Source organism: Lygodium microphyllum, chromosome 13, assembly GCF_053477565.2.
Source record: "Lygodium microphyllum isolate KBCC chromosome 13, Lygodium_microphyllum_v1.1.10, whole genome shotgun sequence".
Classification (NCBI taxonomy): Eukaryota; Viridiplantae; Streptophyta; class Polypodiopsida; order Schizaeales; family Lygodiaceae; genus Lygodium; species Lygodium microphyllum.
Window position 1 is genome coordinate 121,094,240 of NC_141147.1, and position 23,967 is coordinate 121,118,206.

At 41.0% G+C, this 23,967-nt stretch overlaps 1 protein-coding gene across 1 annotated transcript in view; it reads right to left on the reverse strand.

Moving 5' to 3' along the window:
• Positions 1-10,499, reverse strand: part of LOC148027136 (chaperone (DUF3353)) — a 37,074-nt gene extending 26,575 nt beyond the window's left edge. The window contains exon 1 of the mRNA XM_087691675.1: positions 9,713-10,499. Within this exon, the coding sequence (XP_087547801.1) occupies positions 9,713-10,210 (498 nt within the window). The 5' untranslated portion in view covers positions 10,211-10,499. The remainder of the gene's footprint in view (positions 1-9,712) is intronic.
• Positions 10,500-23,967: the final 13,468 nt, after the last annotated feature.

A 23,967-nucleotide genomic window follows, 5' to 3' on the forward strand; every position in this document is an offset into this window, starting at 1 on the left:
AGTCTGAATTATGGCATGCTCGGTTTGGTCACCTGAACTATGACTATCTTCGGAGGGCGTCACGTGGACAGCTTGTTCGAGGGTTGCCGGATATAGTGGTGAGCCAGCAGCCATGTGTCTCCTGCATACAGGGGAAGCAGCATCGGAATGCCATTCCCCACACAGCTTCGCGGCGGTCTACTTCACCGATGGAGCTAGTATCTACGAATCTATGTGGCCCTATGAGGAATGAGTCCCTGCGTGGGAGCTCGTACTTCATGCTGATCGTGGATGACTACAGCAGGATGACATGGGCCTATTTTTTGGCACTAAAGTCAGAAGCTTTCTCGCACTTCAAGGACTGGCTTCCCTTTGAGGAGAACCGATCAGGCCGGAAGTTGAAGACCTTGCGATCCGACAAGGGAGGTGAATTTGTGTCTAATGAATTTGCTCGGTTTTGTGCAGATAGAGGAATTCACCAGGAGTTTGCCAATACCAATACTCCTCAAGAAAATGGTATTCTAGAACGGAAGAACCGCAGTGTGATCGAGATGGCGCGCACCATGATGGAGCACCGACAGACCCCTCAGGTTCTGTGGGCCGAGGCTGTGGCCACTGCAGTCCACATCCTTAATCAATCCCCTACTTCGGCCGTGGAAGGGATGACTCCATTTGAGGCTTATTTTGGGACGAAGCCCGATGTTTCTTACTTTCGGGTCTTTGGGTGTGATGCCTATGTTCACATTCCCAAGGCTCACCGTGACAAATTTGAAGCGGCTTCCCGAAAACACGTATTTGTTGGCTACAGCTCCCAGTCCCAAGGCTACCGACTGTATGATCCCGTCAAGCGGGATGTATATACTAGCCGTGATGTGCGGTTTGTGGAGGTTCCGGCTTCTTCAACGGGTGAGGAGCACCCCGTTCTTGGAGATCCAGGGGAGAGTTTGGCTCCTTCTACAATTCCACTGGAGCCTGTGCCGTTTGATTATGATTCTGTTTCTGACACAGAGTCTATTATTCCACCGGATCCTTCTGCGGAGTTACCACCGGTGGACATTCCAGAGTCTTCTACTGATGGAGAACGACGAGGGGAGGTTCGGCCTCCTCCTCGCTGGGCCTGTGACACACTCCGTGATTCAGGGATCGAGGGGGTTCCTGAGGAGTGGGGACCGCAGGATGGTCCGCGGCGGTCACGGAGGCACCAGGCGCATTCTTCGGAGCTTGTTTGCTCCAATTATTGTTTGATGTCCCGTGTTATGCAGGATCGAGAGCCCACCTCCGTGAAGGAGGCTTTACAGTCCGCCCCATGGAAGAAAGCTATGGAAGCTGAGTTGGAGGCTATTGAGAGGAATGGCACTTGGTCACTTGTGCCACGCCCCCCGAAGAAGAAGGTGATTGGAGTCAAGTGGGTCTTCAAGACCAAATATCTCAGTGATGGTACTTTGGATAAGCACAAGGCTCGCCTTGTTGCTAAGGGTTTTGCCCAGCGCCCAGGGATTGACTGTCATGACACCTTTGCCCCTACAGCTCGTATGGCAACCATTAGAGCTGTTCTTGCTTTGGCTGGCCATAGGAGATGGCCTGTTTATCAGTTGGATGTGAAGTCGGCCTTCCTGAATGGTGATCTGAAGGAGGAGATCTACGTTGAGCAGCCTCCTGGCTTTGGTTCTTCAGATGGGAAAGTCTATAGGTTGAAGAAGGCCCTGTATGGTCTCAAGCAGGCCCCGCGAGCTTGGAACGAGAAGATTGATTCGTTCCTCCAGACTCAGTTGGGATATCGGCGCTCCAAGGCCGATCCGCAGCTGTATGTTCACACTTCCGAGGATGGTTGTGTGCTGTTTGTATTATACGTTGATGATTTGATTGTCACAGGTGATGATGCACAGCAGGTCCAGGAGACAAAGTCAGCTTTACATCGGACGTTCGAGATGACGGATTTGGGGCTACTCCATTTTTTTTTAGGACATGAGATTTATCAGTCTCAGAGGGGGATTTTTCTCTCCCAACAGAGATATGTACAGGAGCTCTTGGTGTCTTTTGAGATGGAAGATTGTCGGGCCCTCTCTACTCCTATGGATCCGAACTGGAAGGCCACTTCCCACTCAGCTTCTCCTTTGGCGGATGCTTCCCGCTATCGACAGTTGATAGGGTCTTTGATTTGGCTTCTCAACACCAGGGTTGATCTATGTTTTGCTGTTGGGCTCTTGGCAGGGTTCATGAGTGAACCTAAGACGGTGCATTGGCAGGCTGCTCAGAGGATACTTCGGTATCTGAGGGGGACGTCTGATTTGGGGATTCATTACCCCGCAGGGATAGATGGGTCAGATCTTGTACTTGCAGGTTGGAGCAACTCGGATTGGGCCGGTGACATGGACCACAGGCGGTCTACAACAGGTTACTGCTTTACTTTGGGTGCAGGTGTTATTTCATGGAGTAGCAAGAAGCAGCCCGCGGTAGCCCTTTCGTCTACTGAGGCGGAGTATCGGGCCGCGTCTTCCACCACATGCGAGGTTGTGTGGCTTCGGAGATTGTTGGAGGAGCTTGGGTGCCCCCAGACTCGTCCTACATTGCTGCGATGTGACAATGAGAGTTGCATTGCCTTGGCGAGGAACCCTGTTTTTCATGCCCGGACGAAGCACATTGAGATTCAGTACCATTTCATCCGAGAAAAGCTTTTGGATGAGACCATCACTGTGGAGTATTGCAAGACGGAGGATAATCTTGCGGATTTGTTTACGAAGGCGCTTCCTCAGGCTCTCCTTCGGCAACATTCCAGATCCCTCAGGCTTCTGCCCTGCCCAGGCTCTGAGAGGGGGTGTTAGAGATCATAGCCTGTTTGGTGGGCAGGCAGGCCTGCACAGTTGGACCAGCAGGCTGCTGCACAGTCGGACTGTGCAGTCGGACTGCCACGTGGCAGTCCGACTGCCTGCAGCCGACTTACTCCAGGCTGCGCCCTATTTCTGGCGCCCCATTTCAGGCAGTTTTTCGGCTATATATTGCCGACGTTTCCAGCAGTCTGCCCATTCTTCTCTGTCGCAGATTACAGACTGGTGCCGTGCAGATTTCTGTCTCTGTTCACAGATTTCAGACAGCAGACAGTGCAGACTGCAGGAGACTTCGAGGTGGACAGCAGGTCGCATCGTCGAGGTGGAGACACGCAGTCCAGCGCACTACGCCCGTGTATATCTTTGTATTCAGCATTCTTTATACAGCAGATCTTCATTGTACACTGTCTCTTTCTCTCCCTTTTCTCTCTGCGTTCTCTCTCTCTCAGTCCTACGCTTCCGCACCGCTGCACTCTGACAAAGCTGTGGTACCGACTGATCCACACTCGGGAGAGACTGAGGGGGATACCCAGGCTGCAATGATCCCGAAAGTGTGTGAGAAGTAAGTGGAACACCACCCGATGGAGGAAATGATGAGGTCTTTAAGGCAGTGCCTATGTTTCCATAACCCCCCATTGCGGAGTGATGTGCAACATGAGGTGTTTGATAGGGGAATGTAAATGGTGTAAAAGGAAGTGGAGAAGTAGCGGAGAAATATGCAAAACCCTATGTATGCCAATATTGGCTTGATGCCTGGGGCACAAAGTAGCATGTTTGGTACTGCATCTGCATCTCCCAATGCTTATCGGGCTCAAGGAATGAATGCTGGTCATGTAAATGCTCCAATTGGAGTTGGTTTTGATGTAAATTCGGCAAAGCTACCCTTTTTGCAACAGCCAGTGTATGACAACTTGACACCCAAAGGGGCAGCAAAAGACTATGATGAGGGTGGAAAAGCAGTGAAGTTTGAGTCCTTCAATGGTGTACAAGATAGACTGAAAGCTTTGACTTTCATTCAACAATTGCAGCCTATTCGGGGGGAGCTTTATGAAGTTCTCGAAGATTCGAAAGGCAGTCACTTTCTTGAAAGGGAATGCATTACAATGGCGGTCCACACTTTTGATGCAAGGTAGAGCACCATCAACATGGATACAATTCAAGCAAATGTTTACATCGAATTGGTTGATGCAATGGACTTTATTTTTTAGCTTCCTAAGACACCTACAAGGAATGATGGAATATCGACTATCATTTGCAGGTTTAGCAAACAAGCCCATTTCATTTTGGCAAGGAAGAAAATAAAGGCTGATCATATGGCACGATTGTTTTTGCAGCACATCTTTAAGTATCACGGTATGCCAAAGTCGATCATTAGTGATCGAGTTCCCCGGATGACCAATTTATTTTGGAAGGGGTTGTTTGAGAATATAGTACCACACTGAAATTCTCATCCTCCTTCCATCCACAGACAGATGGTCAGTCTGAGGAAGCAAATTCCACAATGTTAGATCTTTTGAGGTGCTATGTTTTAGACCACAAGACACAGTGGGAGTAGTATTTGCCCTTGGTTGAGTTTGCTAACAACGCAGGTCATAGTTCTACGGACAAAGCTCCATTTGAGGCGGTTGAGGGTGGCAAGAAGGTATCACCTATTCTGCAAACTAAGGATAAGATCTTTGAAGCTAATTGTTATGTGAAAAACTTGGATGTAGCCTATGCAAAGATAAAATATGCACTTCAGAGATCGCAAGAAAAGCAAAAGAGGGCAATTGATCACCACAGACATGCTTTGCAATTTGCAAAGGGTGATTATGTATTACTGCGTTTTGAAAGACAAGGCTGAAAAATATGAAAGGAAGAGAAAGATTGTATCCGAAGTTGAGTACGAGATACTATGGGCCCTTCCAAGTATTGGAGAAGATCAGCAATGTGGTATATCAGCTGAAATTACCTCCACATTGGCGGATACACAATGCCTTTCATGTCAATTTGTTGAGGCCTTTTCATGGTGATGTGCCTAAGGATATATCTACTGAAGTTCAGTCTAAGGTTAAGGAGCTGGATAAGATTTTGGTACCCGAGCAGATTTTGGCACATAAGGAAAGAAAGGTCAAAAGTAAAGTTTTGAGGAGATACTTGGTGAAATTTCAGAATTATTCACTAATGGATGCCAAATGGATAGAAGAGGATGACTTGGCAGACCATCCTCAGTTGTTGCAGCTTCACCTAGATGCCTTTCAGTTAGAGGCGACTTTAGTTCATGCTCCGTTAGGTTCAACAAAGCAAGGATCCGGAGTATTGCTTGATGCTCAAGGAGGAGATAGCACTTCCATTTCCAATTATGAACAACTCTCATATATAGTGGATCTAGGATGTATTCAGCATGCATCCAAGCTAGTATGCTGACAATATATTTGCTAGGTCACTACTTAGTGTACTAGTCACTATGAGATGTATGCAAATGAATATGAGTTTCATCCGAGCATTGGAACTATACTTTTGCATCAACTTATGATCAATTTGGCATGAATTTTGCCTCAATTTTGAGACAAAAAATTTGATCAATTTCAGCTTTGTTTTTTATCAACTTGAGAACCATTTATGGTCACATTTGGAATTAGTTTTTGCATTGATTGTTGGTCAGTTTTTACAATGAGTTTATGATCAATTTGGGGTCACATTTGCAACAGTTTGTGATTGGTTCTCAGCTCTACAATTGATCAAATTATGCTCAATTTTCAATGGTTTACATCTGGTTCCATTGACAACAGCATATGTTATGATGCCATTGACGTTTTGGCCATGGTTTATGCTTGGTTATGCTATGCTATATTTTGGTTTTGCCAAATGAGTTGAGCTCATGAGAAATAGACATGTCACATGATAATCTAGTAATGTTTTTAAGATTCTTTGTGAGTCTTATATTATGTTCTAATAAGCTGGTAATTTTCAGCATATGTTGGACATATGAAATGGTTGAGCAACAATGTGCAATGTTGTATTAACTATGATGCCTTGTGAAAATTCCACTCCACCATTTTGCTTTTGATGCATCTAGCAATGCAATTAAGGACGATTGCAAGGATTTAAAGCAAGAGGGCTCATGAGGACATGTATTTTTAAAACCTCACTTAACATGTGGATTAATTTTTAATCACATGGTTTAAATAAATGTTACACACGTGAGGTGTAATTGGGGTTAGAGTAAATTTACGAGCCTGGGACCCGAGGAAATCACGGGATGTCAAAGGCAAAAGTTGCCATAAGTTATGCCGCACAGGTACTTGGCAGTATCGAGTGCCAATTGTTGGCCTAGGTCATTCATTTGGCCATAAGTGTCAGTTGGTGATACTAGACAAGAGCTGTTTAATGATACCTAACGCCAATCTAATGGCCAAAGATAGCGCAAAGAAACTCAGGAATGGAAGTTGCCTAGCTAATTTAATTATTGGCCAATCTCATTCTTTTTAAGGCACCAAAATAATTATTAGATTGGTTTTCAGTACTTAAAGATTGAATATTAATATTTAATTACGAATAATGCTGAAAAAACCATTTAAGAAGGCTGTCACTTGTCAAAAATGCCCATGCAAGACTGAAAAACGTCTTTAGAGGTTGGAGAGGCATTTTAATGTATTCAGTCTACAAGAGAGAGGGAGAAGATGTTGCTAATCTGATTTGCAGCCATTGGAGGACCTTCTGAGGCAGCCAGGGGTAGAAGAAGATCAATCAACAACACATGACAGCATCTATAGGCTATTGAGACAAGGCAACAACAATAGATGACTGATTTTCTTCAATTTTTCGCATCTACAAGCTGTTGAGACAAGGCAATAGTAGTAAATGACAAATTTTCTTCAGTTCTTTGCGAAGAAAGTCTAAACTTTCTCTCTCATCTCCTAGACTTTCTATAGCCTTGCTCCGAAGATTGCAGCATTGAGATCACCAAAGGCTGAGAAATTTCAGATTTCTTTGTTGTAAACCCTAATCTATAGCAAAAATTTGAGGTTAGCAACAGTCTCAAGAAATGTGTCAAAAATTGGAAGCTCCAAGACTTGGATTCAACAGGGCTAAAGTTGTTTTTAGTCTAATTCAAGTGGAGGGACCAGCAAATCAATGAATTTAGGGCATTTTCCATCTCCATCAAAGCAGGCGAATGCAAATTGACTGCCCGAATCAAGGAGCAAATCAAATTGAAGACTTGTTGGTCATTTTAGACAGCAAGGGGAGTTGGAATACCGAAAGGAATTGGGAGAATTCCATTGTACATCAACTTCTTTTTCAATTAAGTTAAATAAATACCAAAAGGTTTTGGAGCCAACAAGGTGTCCATTGACCAAGATTGTAAGTTTGTTTGCATTTCTCAGTTTTGTAATAAATGTTATTGATGTAACTAAGTTGTACTTAGGGAATTACCACCCATCCATGAAAGAAAGGCTGGTTTCAGCCTCCCTTCTAGCTCACTAGTACAGGTGATGCACGATATCCCTCACAACTCTCCAATGCCAAAGGAGTGCAAGAGGGTGGTGAGGTGGAGTGGTTTGACCTCATCTATAAGTTTATACAAGTGCACAAGATCCAAAGAGGGGTTTCCTTAATGCATCGATTGCAATCCGGCAATTTGAAATCTTGGAGCTCCAATTGATATCCAAGTCCATAATGAGTTGTTCAACAAAAAGTGTGATTGGTTCCTAGTCCGAGTTCATATGAGGAGACACTTTGGCAATCTAATCAAAGGCGAAGCATCCATGGTCATTTATGCGTTGCGGCACTGGTGACAAGATGGTTGGTCACATATGCTACTTTAGAGGCATTGTTCACAAAAATCGAGAGGTACTATGACTCTTCTCTATTTTCTAGAGTCAGTATAGTCAACCAAGGCATCAAGTTCTCTCTGTGATGGGCTCGCCACCCACTACTTGGATATCCATGGTCCTATATGATAGTCATTCTTATATGTATTATGATGAGTATTATACCAAATCACCCATGATCTAACAAAGACTACGAGCAAATATGACAGTTTACGTGCGAGCCTGTGCATGTTCTAGTGGGCTAGGCACACTAGAGTATTTTAGGCATTTTTCTAGTGCTTTGTTTATGAGGTTTTGGCCATTTTATGCTGGCCAACCTCATTATTATTATTTTATTCAATGGACCAACATGATGCATATTTGGCATTATTTTATGCTTGTATATTCAAGTTCCCTCATCCTTAATTTGTGTCACTCAACATACTTCCACAGCATGTACCAATGAAGAGAGGGAGCGAGTGGCAATGCCCACATAACCAATGACCCACCTTGTTTCTATACTATCTAGTCTTAGTATATGGATTCCATTTCCCAAGCATCTCTTTCTTTCTAAGTTATTTTGCAATGTTTCTCTTTTCTCTTTTATCTTGTGTTCCACAATCTATTACGGCAATTTTCTATGCTTCCATTGTTGCATCCACTTCTAACACTCCCTAATAAATAGATAGACAAGTAATACCAATACCAATGGGCTTACAATTACCATCATGTGGCTGATTGAAAACATTCCTGATTTGCAATAATGTCCAATAAAAAGAATCCATCCATAGTAACATGGAACAAGGTTTGGGAACGGGGATGGGGTTAGGAATTGGCATCCCCTATCACCATGAGAGGGGACTCTAACATGGGGACGAGGCTAGGATGGTACTAGGGCGGGAAGCTAGAAATGGCCATCCCCTAGTTTAATGGATCCAACTAACAAAACTCCATTACAATTACTTATTAAACAATTGAGTTCATAGCTACACATTGAGGCCCTAAGAAGTATTAAATGCTCCCACCCTTCTCAATGATCAGCTAGGTAATGTAGTGTTCATTTACTTGTTTGGTTTTTTTTGCACTCATTATTATGACTCTCACGTGGCTATTGACTCATCACTTATTGTATTTGATCGGTTACATTACCTATAGGTAGCATAGTTATAGCACCAATCAATTAGTATAGTCAATTATACGCAGCATTCAAAATAATGTCTACAAGAATAAAGAATAAAACAGATGGGACAACTTAGCATGTCTCATTTTTACATTATTTGAAGAGGTGCACCAAATTGATTTCAGAAAACATTCTTGTGAACCAAAAAACATGCAAGTATCATTATTTTCCTTTTATTGTCATGAGTAGATTATATCTTTTCAGAAGTGATAAACCAAAAGTGTCAATTTTCCATGAGTGGAATCATTCCAAGTACAAGTTTTCTGATTATGAAGTTGTCCAGTAAGGCCTTGAAATTACACTCTTTAGCCACATTGCCTCAATTTTTAATTTGAATGAATCATTCCTCTCTCCCTCCCCACCTCCTCCCCACCCCTTTTTCTGTTGTCTGCACGTGTATTTGGTAAAATAAATCCAACCTTCTGCTCATTTTTTTCATCACAAATAGCAATACTAGGTTTGGCATAATCAATGCCAATTAATATGCTCTTAAAGAAGCCTGAAAAAGGAGGATAAACTTAAGTAAGCTTGTTTTCTGGAAAGTAAGTGGCTAACATAGAATCCACTGGTGTTCTTAGCTGCTCACAATCGAGCAATAAACTGCCACATGTTGCTCTGTTCCTCTGCGGTGTTATCAACCACATCTATAGGCTCTCAAACATACAAGATCAAATACAGATTTACTATGGTTAAGTATAACACCAGATGAGTAACTGGTTTGACTCATCAGGCAAAACTCTTAAGATCAAATCCAGATTTAGAATGATGTGGATTTACTATGATTAAGTATAACACCAGATGAGTAACTGGTTTAACTCATCAGGCAAAACTCTTACGTTCAACACCCTGGCAAAGTTGACTGGGGTGATTAGTTGCTACATAAGCTAATACGCAGTTTCGGTTGGTTTTTTTCAGCCAGAGCTCTAAAAGCGTACCTGTATGGCAATTTCTTGGTCTCCACGGTGTTTTCCCAGTATGGCATTCTTAGCCCTCAAAATCTCCTCAAAAGATGCCCCCTCTGCCACACCTAAGATTTGCAGAGCATTCTCTAAAGACATTTCTGAAGGAAGAGAGTCATCCGCTTTGGAGCTTGCAGAAACCTGCAGAAATCCTGAAGAACTGATCTCGCCAATCTTTGCCTGTTTCCACGTATTCCATTTCTGCCTTCTCCGATAACTCGCGCAGGGCTTAGAACTGCTGTATGATTTTGCGACCCTGGCGTTCTGCCGTATATGATCCTTGGACGTGGCGAAAACTGGCAGGTGCGAAGAAGAGACTTCTGGAATGGTGTTGAGGTTCATTTTCAGGCCTGGAAGCGCAACAATGGAGGAGGAAGAGTACAAGCGTATGCATCTGCTGCATGGAGCGAGATCAAAAGAAGAAGCCGGAGAAGAAAAATCTATGCAAGGAGGCGCCGAAGTGAGACCCGCCATTAACTAGCTAGGCAGAGATTCTGCGCGCCTGAGCTTCTACTGTCTCCGTGTTGAATTGCCGAATAGATGAAGTATCTCTGTGCTGATAGCGGGAGATGTCTGCAAATCAGGGAGCTTCAGAAACACACCTGATCCTCTTGTGCTGCTGCTTCTTCTTCGGCTCCTCCTTCCCTGATTAGAGGGAGAGGCACAGCCTTTTCTTGGCCGTAGCTTGAGGGACCATTGCAGCAGAAGATTGTAGAAAACGACACTACAGTAGGCTATTCAAGTCTGTCCACCAATTTCATAACTCATTTAATTAGAATCTCTTCCTTAAGATGAATCGTGAGCATGATTGTGGTCTCACTAGGCTCAGTTCACACGCACACGGTCGCATCTCATTTTACAAGCTCACATAATTGAGGCTGTAAGGATTTCCCAACTGTGCAACGCCAAGGTGGTTTTTCATCGGAAAACGAAAATCATCCCTAGTTACCTTGAGTTAAGTGGCCTGCTTTTATCATTAAAAAAAGGCAATGTTCCTACGCACATCATGTGCCCATGTATAATATTCCCATTACAATTTGCTCCCTATTACAAAATGCTCTTTGAACCTCTCAGAATCTCTCATGCAAAGCATCCAAAGTCTCATATTATTATCGATTTATGGTGTTAACTTAGAAGTCTCAACAATTCTTACATTGTGATCCCCTTGTAAATCAAAATACAAACTATTGTTGAGATCGAGGAGGATATAGACCAATCGAGACAAAAGCCATGTAAACAAAGGCTTGCCTTGGTATGAGTATAAGATATAAGAGGATTAATTTTTCCATCTTTCATTCAATAATACAAATCCTCTTCATCTCTTATTATCTTGCTTAGCATCTATGGCTTCCTCTCCTTTCTCTCTCTTCTCCCTATCTTTCACTCTATTTCCAATATTTCTCTCCTCAACTAGACTTTCTCTCTCCATTGCAAACTTTCTTTCTCCTTCTTTACAAGTGCTATCAAAGCTTAGGCTCTTGGTCCATTTGATTTATTCATTTTTCATATATATTTTCCCAATTTTATTCCACAAAATCCAAGGCAACAAGTATAAGAGACACATGGCAGGCACTTGCACGCTATCTACATAAAGTAGAGACCATATTGAAAGCTCTGATAGGAATCTTAGACAAATTTGATAACATTGTGGCTAAAATAGCATGTTGTGATCAAGTTGCTAGCTATTTTGAAGGTAACTTTGTCAAAATGATGGTAACTAGACCTAGTTGAAGCCTAAACCACATCTACTTTTTAGAGAAGAGCTTCTCCTTCTTCATTCTTGAAGCCTCCATGGAACCTTTGACTTGTGATCTTCATTCTATTTTATGAACTCCACTCTTCTCCAGAGAATGGATGGCATAGGAAGCTTTTAGGCATCGTGAACAACAAGTAGCATACCATTGAGTGGAGCATTCATGAGGTAAATGGTAGCAAACACACAAGCAGATTCAATGCAAAATGCATTGTCTAAACAACTCAAATCTTAGCTCTAAATGATCATTTGCCATGCTTAGAACTTGTATTCTATGATTTGGAGCTTTAATCCACCTATCTTGCTACTCATTGATATGACTTTTGTTTCTTTTCATCCACGGAGCTCATCTATAGCAATAATTCTTCAAGATTCTTCAAAGATTTGAAGTATTGAAGCATTTGACTCTATCGAGCTTTTATGGGGGAATAATTTGGGGATTCTTCATCAACCATTATGATTCTTCTATCTATCATTGAAGGGAGCTTAAGGCATTCAATCATTTAAGTTTCTTCAATCTTCAAGTAAGCATTACTTAACATTGACTAACATTGAAGCCTATGGAGCTATGAAGACATTATGGAGCATTATTTTGGGGCTTTTACATCTAATGAAGCAACACCCATTCTTTGATTGTGGGAGACCTATTTGAACTTTTTATTGAGGAGTTTACATCAGCCTATGCATCCAATTGCATTGGTTCTTAAAGGCATACAACATCAAGCTTACTACAATGTATTATCTTGGTTCTTAATCTCTCTTCTTCAATCATATTGTTGCCAAGCTTTCATCCAGTTGTTGGAGAGACTCAAGAATTAAGTTCCATTATGAATTTGAAGCCATCATCTTGCTTAAATAATCTCTTGTTTCAAATCAGCAAGCTCATTTGTCTTCAATCTCTAAATTAGCTTGAACATAGAGGCTCATTAGAGTAGAAATGTTCATTCTAACCTTCACTCTTGATTAGTGGGTGCTTTGATCATTGAAAAATGTATAATCTATTGTAAAGGGTAAATGGTAGCAATGACTCATTGCCTACCTATGGTAAATTCCTATTTCCCATTCCATTCTAAGCTCCATTGTATCTCATTGAAAGGTGAAAGCTTTGTTTTAAATGTATGCATATCATGTTGATTGATTAGCCTAGAATGCTCTTGACATCTTCAAATTCCCACAAGGAAAAAGTGGATATTGAGTGGGATACAAGATAAAAGAGAGGCAACCCTCCATTGTATCTAGGATCTTAAAGGGGTGTACAACCTGGCTTGTGGAGGAAAATTGCACACCCCTTAAGACTCAGAGCTCATGTAGAGAGCCATGAATGTCATTTTATCTCTCACATAGGTACAATGTTGAGGAATTAGGCCTATTTTCAACTCTTACAGAGGTTTACAGGGTGTCCCTCAATTCATTCCAGATTAAATAGGGTCTTCTAAACATGAGCAACTTTGGATACCATGAATCAGACCAAGCCTTCCATTGATAGATTTGTTTATCAAATTTGACAAATGAATGGAATTCCAAGCTAGGGAAAGATATTGAAGTACATGGATCTTGAACATGGATGTAGCTATGGAGGTTGGAATGTAGTAACTAGAACCTTGACAACATAGGCAAATGACACTAACTATTACTTGGTTGAATTAGGTTCCAAGATAGAATGCTTGGACTCATAAACACAATTCCGACTAGGACATGACAGGGACTCACAATGAAGTGCAATAGTATTGCATTGAAAAGTGAACCAAGGACATGTCTTTATAGCTTTCTAGTTTCTCCACTCTCCTCACAGTGCTTATGGAATACAAGTCTCCTCATCATGCAACATACATCATTTGACCTGTTTTCAAACACCCCCCTCAAATGATGAATTCCTACACTTGCTGGCGTTTGCCCCCCCTACATGATGACATGGCTGGAGAGACTAGCTCATGGGCAACTGTAACGTGTCCACCTATCGGTTGTCCATGCACGTTTTTAGCAGTCTATTGAGAGATGAATCTAAGTGACACCACCCGGCACTCCCATGGAATGTTATGGGGTTTCTCACTTAGGTTTTCTTGAGTCCACCTCGCAACAGAATGTTCACGACTGGAACACACTAGGATTGACTTGAAACTTGAGTCCCTAGTGGTCAAGGTCTCTTGACAACTTCTAGCATCAAGTCCTGGACATCCTACTTTAGATAGAGATACCCAAGCCAAAGCAAATTCATGCCGCACTTGGTTCAAATAGAATGGAAAACAAGAGGGATGTGCTAGTCAATCTCTCTACCCGTAGGGCATAGTCCCATTCCGGTCCCCTAAAACGGCATGAATCGGGATTCTAACCTAACAATTTCTGGGGGTCGACATCGCCAAAACCTTGTGAGAAGCCTCCCAATTCTCTAGGGCCACCCTTTCGTAGGACGGACTCGTCAAGGGTTCCACCTACCTGCTTCCCTTGATAGTTTTAGTTTTCTAATTAGGTTCTATCACATTGATGTGTGACATTTAAAACCAGCTTCCTTACTTAAGCCTTTTAGGGAACATGGTTCGTTCGGGTAATTTAAGGCACAAACATGAATACAGAGCAAGCAATCCTTTGACAAACAAGTTCAAATAAATTCCTTAACTTATCTTTACGTTAATCTTTGTCTCCTATCCATGCAGGAGAAATTATGTATCCCTTCTGTCCAACAGAAGTATTCGGTCCAAATCACATGGCACCATAATTTCCATCCATTATCTAGAATAGGATCTTCCAACGCCATAGACGTTGGGCTCATGACAGTCTTCAGCTCCGTTTTGGACTAGGCAAGGGGTGTCTAGAGCTCCATCTGAGCCCAAGCGACCTAGAAGTGAGACACAACTTCTGTGATTGGCCTTTTCACCACTTGACTTTCGGCCTGTGAATTGAGCAATGCCCTCTCGGGTTGAAGCGTTGTGTGACCTTGGAGATGATCCACTCGCACAAAATATAATTCCTTAATTAATCCAATTAAGAATCAAGCACAATCAAGGCAATCAACCTAATATCATCTTCCAAGAAAACATTCTTTTATTCCCTGTGGCAACTTGTCGTCACTAACCCTTGCCATGTATTTGCCATCAAACACAAGCACTTGAAATAATCATCCAAATCACATCCCAACAATCAATTTAATGCAAAAGCATTTAGGATGTTATTTGATCAATCAACAAAAACAATGGTATCCTTTTCCAAACATTGCAGGAATAGCTGCGATAACCTTTCCATCGCATATTTGCTCTTCCCCTTGGGATCAGGAGTGGTTCTATGTAAAATTTACTTAACACACCCTTCTTTTGGCTAAGGCATATGTTAGGGGGTTTTAACACTGTACATGACGCGAGTTCTATAGGTCACTTACATTGTTCGATAACCTAGCCTTATTCTCAACAAGTACAAAAGCATTGCTCTTTTCTTTGCCTCAGGTTTTCCTAACCCCTTGAGCTCTCTACTTGCCTTTGAGGCCCGAAGTTGTTTGTATCTATCCCAATCCCCGAATTTGGATTGATAAATGTAGTGGTTATCGGACAGATCCCAAGGCATCTTAGTCTTTAATCATTATGATCATTGTTTGTACTAGTTAAGTACAACATCAAGATTCCCAATCTATCAAACATGAGCTATTAGCGAGAGCTTGGGCAAAGGTCTAGAGCTTCGAAAATGACTCTCTTCTAGACTAAGTTGCTTGCCATGCAATCCTTCAGGCATGCAAGTTGCAACATATACCTTCAAAGTGACAAAAACGCACTTACTATTGCGAGGACGGGAAGTTGACAATGCTTGAAGCCTTAAATGTTGTTTATGAATTCATCGCATAGCCTCTAAATACAATTAACTTCTCTTGATACATGCATTTGGGGAATTCAATCCTTCGAATACTTGCGATGGACTTTATCTTTTTCAATGTCCTATTCTCGTGCAGCATAATACGGGTCTAATGCTCCTCATGAGGGAATCAAAGCAAGCATCTATTAATTTGGAAGTACATTACTTACGACTGGTATTACAGTTGGATTGGTAGTGATGCCCTCGCCCGATGCTTCATTGCTTGTTGTGGAGTTGCCATCTGTGTGTGGCATTTTCTGCTTAGGGGGCATTCTCGATCTTCATCTCCCTTATATGAAAATTGCACAAGACGCCCACGCCTTGTACTCGATTAGCACGGGGCCAATTGGGGAGAGAAATTACAATGCGGATAATCCAAGCGGAACAAGGGGGAGAAGAATAGCATGTGAGATCACCTTCTGAGGAGGGGAAGAGAAGGAGAACCTTCTGGGGGATTCTCTCTCTCTCTCTCTCTCTCTCTCTCTCTCTCTCTTTGTCACACACACACACACTCTCTCTCTCTCCCTCTTCTCTCTCTTCTCACCTCTCTTTCTTATTGTTCTTCTTCTCTCTCTCTCTCTCTCTCTCTCTCTCTCTCTCTCTCTCTCTCTCTCTCTCTCTCTCTCTCTCTCTCTCTCTCTCTCTCTCTCTCTCTCTCTCTCTCTCTCTCTCTCTCTCTCTCTCTCTCCGACAATAGGGGAAAGAAGAAGTGGCTATCCCCTTTGCTTAAAGGGGGGATGGGGGGTTTTTATAAAGGGGGGGGGGGGGGGAACACTGTGATAAGGAGTCCTTAACTTCACAAGAACCCCAGATTGCCCGCCACCATGTGACTTGTTAAGGGAAGGGAAAGAGTAGTGGGGGGGTTGGAGGTGGCACACGTGTGCCCCTCCCCCCATCAAAATCATCGTCCTTGTCATCTTCATGGATGCCATCGTGATCCTCGGCAGCTCTATCGCCCGCCACATCATCTCCCCCTTGACTCCCCGATATGCTATCACAATCTTTTCCTTCACTTATGTCGATTACGCGTACAATTCCCCCTCCCTCTTCCAGTTGGTGGCGCTGATAGGGGGGAGGGAACGTAAAAAATTTTAAACTAATTTATTAAAATTGTAGGGGGGGAGTTCGTATGCGGGGATATTACAGTAGCCTAGTCAAGTCAAGCTTGAAGTTTTACATTTTTGGCAAGGGTTTTTCAATACAAATCCACTAAGGAAAAGAAAACATCCACTATGGGAAAGATACAATTAAAATTTCTTTAGAATAATCTGTCTGAGTTTTTGATGGTAGTAGAAGCATCTTCTTCTTCTTCTTTTTTCATAAACTAACCTTGATGGTGATCATCTTGCACCTGTTGTGCTCTCTTCTTGTGGAAACCTTCACTGGCTACATGGCCAGTCTTGCCACAGTAATGACAAATAATTCAGTCCTTGTTGTTGGTGGTGGTGAATCCTCGACCAGGTCCTTTTGTTGCATAAGTACCCTTGGTGTACAAGAGGTTATCCCTTGAGCTGGTTTCTTTTACATCCTTGCTTTTAAATCTGCTTTCTCCATCAAGCAATGAGTGCTCAATGTCTTTGAGTGAGAGACTGGGAATATTACTTAGTGTTGAAACAAGGTTCTCATATGGTTCATGATTAACACTGGGAAGTAGCACTGCTATTGCCTCATCCTCGTCAATGTTGTTTTTAAGAGTTGCTAGTTGAGTTTCAAGGCTCTTGAACTTATTGATGTGTATAGTCGTAGACGAATTGTCTTTAACATCCAACTTATAAAACTGCATGAGTAATTTTACCTTCGAGTTCTTTGCTTCTGTACCAAAGATCCTATCAAGCTCTTCCCATGCCTTCTTTACATCCCTAATGCCAAAGATGTGGTGTAATACATCATTTCATAGACCCCATGCAATAATACCTAGAGCTTTGTTGTTCATCTTCTTCCATGCCTTTGTTTTAGGCTGGTCTTCTGCAGCATCTTCCTCTTTAGCATCTTCTTTCTTGTCATTTGCATCATCTTCCTCAAAGAGATCCCAGAGGTCTTTCCTCATGAGATGGTACATGGTTTTCTCCTTCCAAGCGTGAAAGACTTCACCATTAAACTTTGCTATCTGCTCCAGTTTAGTCATCTTAGAAGGAGGTCTTACCACGAGAACACTTGGGTAGTGTCCATCCTTTTACAAAGAAATTGAGACTTACAAATGGATTTGATCAATAGGGCTTTAAATCATTACAAGTACTGAGAATGTGCTTTTGAGAAACAGAGGTAAAATAAGTGAATAGCTTGTTCATGAGTGAGCTAAATTCACAAGTGCCAAAAGACACTGATCGAGTATCAATAGATACTATGTCTTGAAGATCTTGATATATGGGCTTGATGTTGCTAGGTAATTTTTGAGCTTCCTTGGGCACTTCTAGATCTGCAATAGACTTCAAAGATAATATTAGAGTGATCAAAATCACTATTGATGATGGCAATACGAAGAAGAACAAGGATGCCAAGCTTTTAAGTTTCTGGCTATGGCCTCCAGCACAGTACATAGTTAGGGTTTGTGTAATATCTCTTTGTAGAGACAAAATTTTGTCAAGCTACATTAGCTAGAGATAGCTCATATGTAGAGCTATCAAAGTCCTATGGCAGTCATTGAGATTGCATCATGTGTTGTGTGCGTAAAGTGTACAAATTGTTGCCATCAAAATTTGTGCCAAATTTGGGTGTTTTCGCAATGCCAAGTCCTATAGGCCACAATGTCGACCTCTAATGCTATGGGGAGAAGCACCTCAAGCTGGAGAACAACTCTCTTGAAGGAAGAGAGAGCTAAGATGGTCTAGCTTATTCACATTGACTCCTCCAAGGTCAGTAGGTATGGCAAACAGCCATGGTAGTTCAAAGGTAGAGTGTGGATTGAGTAAAGTAGAGTAAAAGATTGAAGACTTTCTATGACTATGAACTGAGCTGAGATTCAAGAGAGTTGAAGGAGCATAAAATAGGACTAAGCCATGTTCACCATGGCTTGGATACCATGTTGAAGGACATGGATCTTGAACATGGTTGTAGCTATGGAGGTTGGAATGTAGTAACTAGAACCATGACAACACAGACAAATGACACTAACTGTTACTCGATTGAATTAGGTTTTAAGATAGAATGCTTGGACTCATAAACACAATCATGAGTAGGACATGACAGGGACTCACAGTGAAGTACAATAGTATTGCATTGAAAAGTGAACCAAGTACATGTCTTTATAGCTTTCCATCTTCTCCACTCTCCTCACAGTGCTTATGGGATACAAGTCTCCTCATCATGTAGCATACATAATTTGACCTATTTTCCAACAAAAGAGAAATTCAATTGAAAGAAAGAGAACTTCTAATGAAGGAGAAAGAAAAGAAAAAATTGCAGTCCCATGCAGAACAAGTGCCATTTCAACTAGCAAATGTCAATGCACATGGCATTCTTAGGAAAACATGGGTTCATACTACTACTTTTGAGGTAGGAGAGCCTTCTTGTATGGATTAGGACCCTACTAGAAACATTGATGGGGGGAAATCTTTATTCTCAAAGACCACCTATATTTGTAGCAAGACCTTAGCTCTCTTATGCAAGCAACAATGGCTTTACAAGAGCAATTAAAATGATCAGGTCCATAATGGATAGTCTACATACAATGAGCAAATATAATGGCCAATCTTCATCCCTATTAAAACTTGAAGAGTGGGTAACCAAATTGGAATCTTACTTTGATATTGTCTCCAGGATGGATGATCAAAAGATTCACTTTGCAACTTTGCATCTAGAGGGCTTCTCACATACATGATGGCACTATATGAGGAAATAAAATTAGCTTGTAGACACTTGGGAGGATTTTAAGGCACTCTTGGCACAAGTCTTTGTCTCCTTGATTGAAAAGGAAAGGCTTGCTCAAAGGTGGCACAACTTAGAGACACAAAGACTTACTATATAGGAGTATACAAATCAATTTCTTAACCTTACCACGTGGAAAGCATTAGTGGATGATGCCAAGCTACACAAGTATAGGTATAGGTTAGATATCCTAATTTGTTTGTTGATGTAATGGCCTAATCTCCTTCCAATCTATTCAAAGCTATTGAGTTAGTTGAAAGGTACTCAATGAATTATCCGAGAGTGCCACCATTTTATCCGTCTTATGGATAACAAAGGATTGCCATGAGCCAAGGACTATTTGGGAGAAATTATGGTGGAAATAATGTGCCCAATAGTATCCCTAGAGTGCCTACTTACCCAGCACCATTTAATGCATCAAGGTCGTAGGGCAATTTTAGACTAAGAAACAACCCTACAGAGGACAATAAATAAGTTGAAAATAGATCCAATAATTTTATAGCTCAAGTGCACAAAAAGTCATCCCCATAGACCTCTTTAAAGCACACAAAAAAATATTTATGTTTTAGGTGTGGGAAAAAATATTTATGTTTCAGTTGATCATGCTTCAAAGTGTAAATATAAGAATTAAAAGGCCAAGAATTATAATATGATTGTTTTAGAGGATGACGAATAAGATTTTGAGGATCTCACTACTGTCGTGCATTCTGAAAATGAAGATTTTGAAGAAGGTTTTGATCAAGAGCAATTTTATGACCCTCTGTATGGTTTTCACTTTGACCCTAGCAGTAGGCATGTCTCTTTAGATCTGGGTGGTATTGAGCCACATACTACTACCATCACACTTTGTTCTATCTTTATGGATACATGGACATGTTCTATGAGCCCATGCACACTTTGAATACAAGGAAGTATCCATGGGAAGAATGTCTTTATTTTAGTAGACAGTGGTAGAACCCATAGTTTCATCAATAGACTTGGACAGATTGAAATGTTTATCCATTGAATTATACCATCCAATCAAGGTATGAATAGCCAATGAGGATGAGGAAATTAGAACTCAAATGTGCTCATAGGTTCACCTATGTCTTGCTAAAATTATGAAGCATAGGTGGACTTGATTGCACTGGAAATGGGTCATATCAACATTGTTCTAGGATGTGATTGGCTTAAGCAATTGGGAAAGATCACAATGGACTTCTCTCAATTGTACATGGAATTTATGAGCAATAGACTATTAGTACACTTGGAGGGGGTTCAACATATAACAAATGTTTAAATGAACACTTCTAATCAACTCAAAAAAGAGTTCAAGAAGTGTTCCTAGATCTATGTATTGCATCTCAACAAGGAAACCACATATTAGCCTGAGAATTCAACAAGTGATACAACCCTAAAAGCTCTATTTGAGGAGTACAATGATTTTTTTCAGGTGCCCACTACTCTCCCTCTAAAAAGAATAGCTGATCATCCTAATGATTTAGAGCCAAGCTCAAAGGTTGTCAACAAATTGTTTATAGGCTTTCAAAGTGTGAATGAGAAGAAACAAGCAAGCAGATGAAGGACTTATTAGAGATGGGATTCATAGAACCTAGTTCATCTCCATATGTTTCTTTAGTGTTATTATTTAAGAAAAAAGATGGCACTTCTTGTGTGTGTATAAACTATAGGGATTTAAATAAGATTACTATCAAGAATAGGTACCCTACCCCACACGTTGATGATCTCTTGGATGAGCTTAAGGGGGCTAAGTTCTTCACAAATATAGGCTTGAGGTCACCAGATTAGGATGACAGAGGATGATGAGCTGAAGATAGCTTTTAAAACTAATAGAGGGCTTTATCACGTGTGATGCCATTTGGATTAACGAACAAGCCAACCACCTTTCAAAGTCTTATGAATAGGATTCTTCAGCACTTTCTTATCATATTTATATTAGTCTTCTTCAATGATATTCTCATTTATAGTAAATCATTGGAGAGCCATTTATCCCACATGAGAAAGGTGTTTGATGTGGCAATGTGTTGGAGATTTGGCCAACACCTACTAATACCACTTTCCTTCATGGATTCTTAGGACTATCCTTTTTCTATCAAAAATTTATCAAGCACTATGTGACTATAGCAATACCACAAATAGGAAAGGGAGATCCTACAAGTACAACTTTTTATACATAAACTTTACCTTCAACAACTTAGCTTATAAGGTTAAGTAATTCTATTTATCATCTTTGTGAGTGTACTAACATCAACAAGAATATGCTCCTCTATACAAAAATCCTCTTGACAATTAGTTTTGAATGGTTCATGACATTCTTGGGTAAGGGATCCCATGAGGGATTCTTATCTAAGATGGTGAAGGATTTTAATTAATTTATAAGTTCAAATTATACTTGTCTAACCATTGAAAATAAGGGTGGCACTTGGACATGGGTTGGGTTTGGAGGAACCTTGCTTACTCGTGTAACCTCATGTCCCACTTTAGCCATGTTCCGCTTTGTTGCCATATTGATTCTTTTTCTTTGATACTCCGCCTATCTTATGTTCATCATGCGTGGTCTTTCATCCAAGCTTACTCTGTGAGTTGATAACATCATGGTTGCTTGAGGGTAGAATGATGTAAACAAGGAGATTGAGAGGAGAGAGAAAGTATAGTTAAGGAGAGAGAAATATTGGAAATAGAGAGAGAAAGATAGGGAGAAGAGAGTGAAACGAGAGGAAGCCATATATGTTGAGTAAGAAGGTTAGAGATGAACGAGGATTTGTATTACTGAATGTCAAACGATGGAAAATTTAATCCTCTTACATCTTATACTCGTGCCAAGGTGGTTAAGTATTATTATCTCTCTAAAATAAATGTCTATTTTCCCTTCATTACAATTTATCCTCACCTAAGAGGTTCTGCCCTAAAAGACAAAAGAAGAGCTTATTACAAACTATTGTTTAATGAGGATGATAGAGTATTCCTTTGGTTACAATGAATACAAGAATGGGAACAAACTAAAGGGATCCCCATAAAATTGGTTGGAATCAAAGCAGAAGACTAAGTAGACCATATAGAAACCCATGATAGGCCATAAAAATGCATTCTTCATCACAATATCTTCATGAACAATCCATCTACAAATAATGAACATTATGATGTCTACAATAGTCCACATTGTAGTAAAAGTAAAATGAGTTTTGATGGACTTATCTGTTTTGAAGGTGCCATATGTCAAAAGAATGCTCAAGACATCTATTGTCAACTCATATATGAAAATTGGTCTGGATAAAAACTATTCTAAAATTGTGAGTTGTCTGAGAATTGTCTATAGCGAAGCAAGGGCCACATATGTCTATTCTTTAGCTAAAAGTGCCTCTTTGAGATAGAGAAACTCCTCCACTATAGATGCTGGTCTCCAAGAAGCCTCTTCTAAAGGTAATCCTTTCCATTTGATTAGATATTCCACTATGGATCTAGTATGGAGCATTTTATCTCTTTCTCTGCCATGAGGCAATCCTTTCCTACCACTAAGTATGTGCACACATATATGCACATGCATGATAGGGGGCCCATCCAACTAGTATACCTTTTGAACTTGACATATGCATGCCATGAGGACTAATGAGACAATACTCTCTTAGCACTCACCTATGTGTATGCATGCACAATTCACAAAGTGTGGCAAGGGCAAGCTTGCCGATTGACATGTAGTATGCATGTCATGAGGTGGTTTTACCTTGTCACTAATTTTTTGTATGTTAGAGAGAGAGAGAGAGAGAGAGAGAGAGAGAGAGAGAGAGAGAGAGAGAGAGAGAGAGAGAGAGAGAGAGAGAGAGAGAGAGAGAGAGAGAGTGTGTGTGTGTGGAACATGTGGATTGGCATTTTTCATGTGTTTGATATATATTGTCATGATACTTATATTTTGTGATGGGTGTGTATGTGTTGTGTTGCCAAATGCTTGTCAAATAATAGGCACTCAATCTTGAATTTGACAAGTGAGTATCTTTTGATAAGTATGTCCATAATCTACTTGACACTATGTCATGATGTGCACTATGCATGTTGTAGCACATGTCATGACACTATGTCATGACATGCACTATGTATGTCATGAGTGGTTTTACTTATCACTCATTTTCTATATGTTGGCGTGTTAGCTAATGTCTTGACAAGCTATGCTAGAATAAATGTGAGGGCATTTGGTTGTGTATTTGGCCAAACAAGACTTGATGCACTAATTGTCTTATTGTTCAATGGGATGGGTATTCACATCATATATTTGGCCATAAAAGGCCTTAAGGCTTGCATTACCACCTTAGGATCTTAGTCTTTATGCTCATGTATGCTATGATGTAAAACAACCCATAAAATTTAGCCAAAAGGTAGTTGTCTTGATGTACCAGTCACGATGTATGTTTTTTGGGTCCCTTGATAATGCTAATATTTAAGGAAGCAACTATTCTTAGTTGTTTATGATGTGACATTAACTTTTGTGTCTTTTCCTGAAAACCAAGTGTTGTTTTTTGACAATTCCTTATTCAATAAATATGTAGATTGTAATGTGTATTTGTCGCGTATTCAGGTTGTGTCTTTGTATTGGATGATATTATGGTTAATAATGTCTGAGAGAATAGACCAATGCACTTTGGCCATCCTATGTAGATCATGGTACTATATACCCAGTGGGAGTGAGGGATCAACATGGTGAAGCTCTTCACCATCTCCTCTTCTCTTCTTCTCTTCTCTTCTCTTTTCTCGTGCGCGTACGACTATGGTGAATGGAGCTTGATGGAGG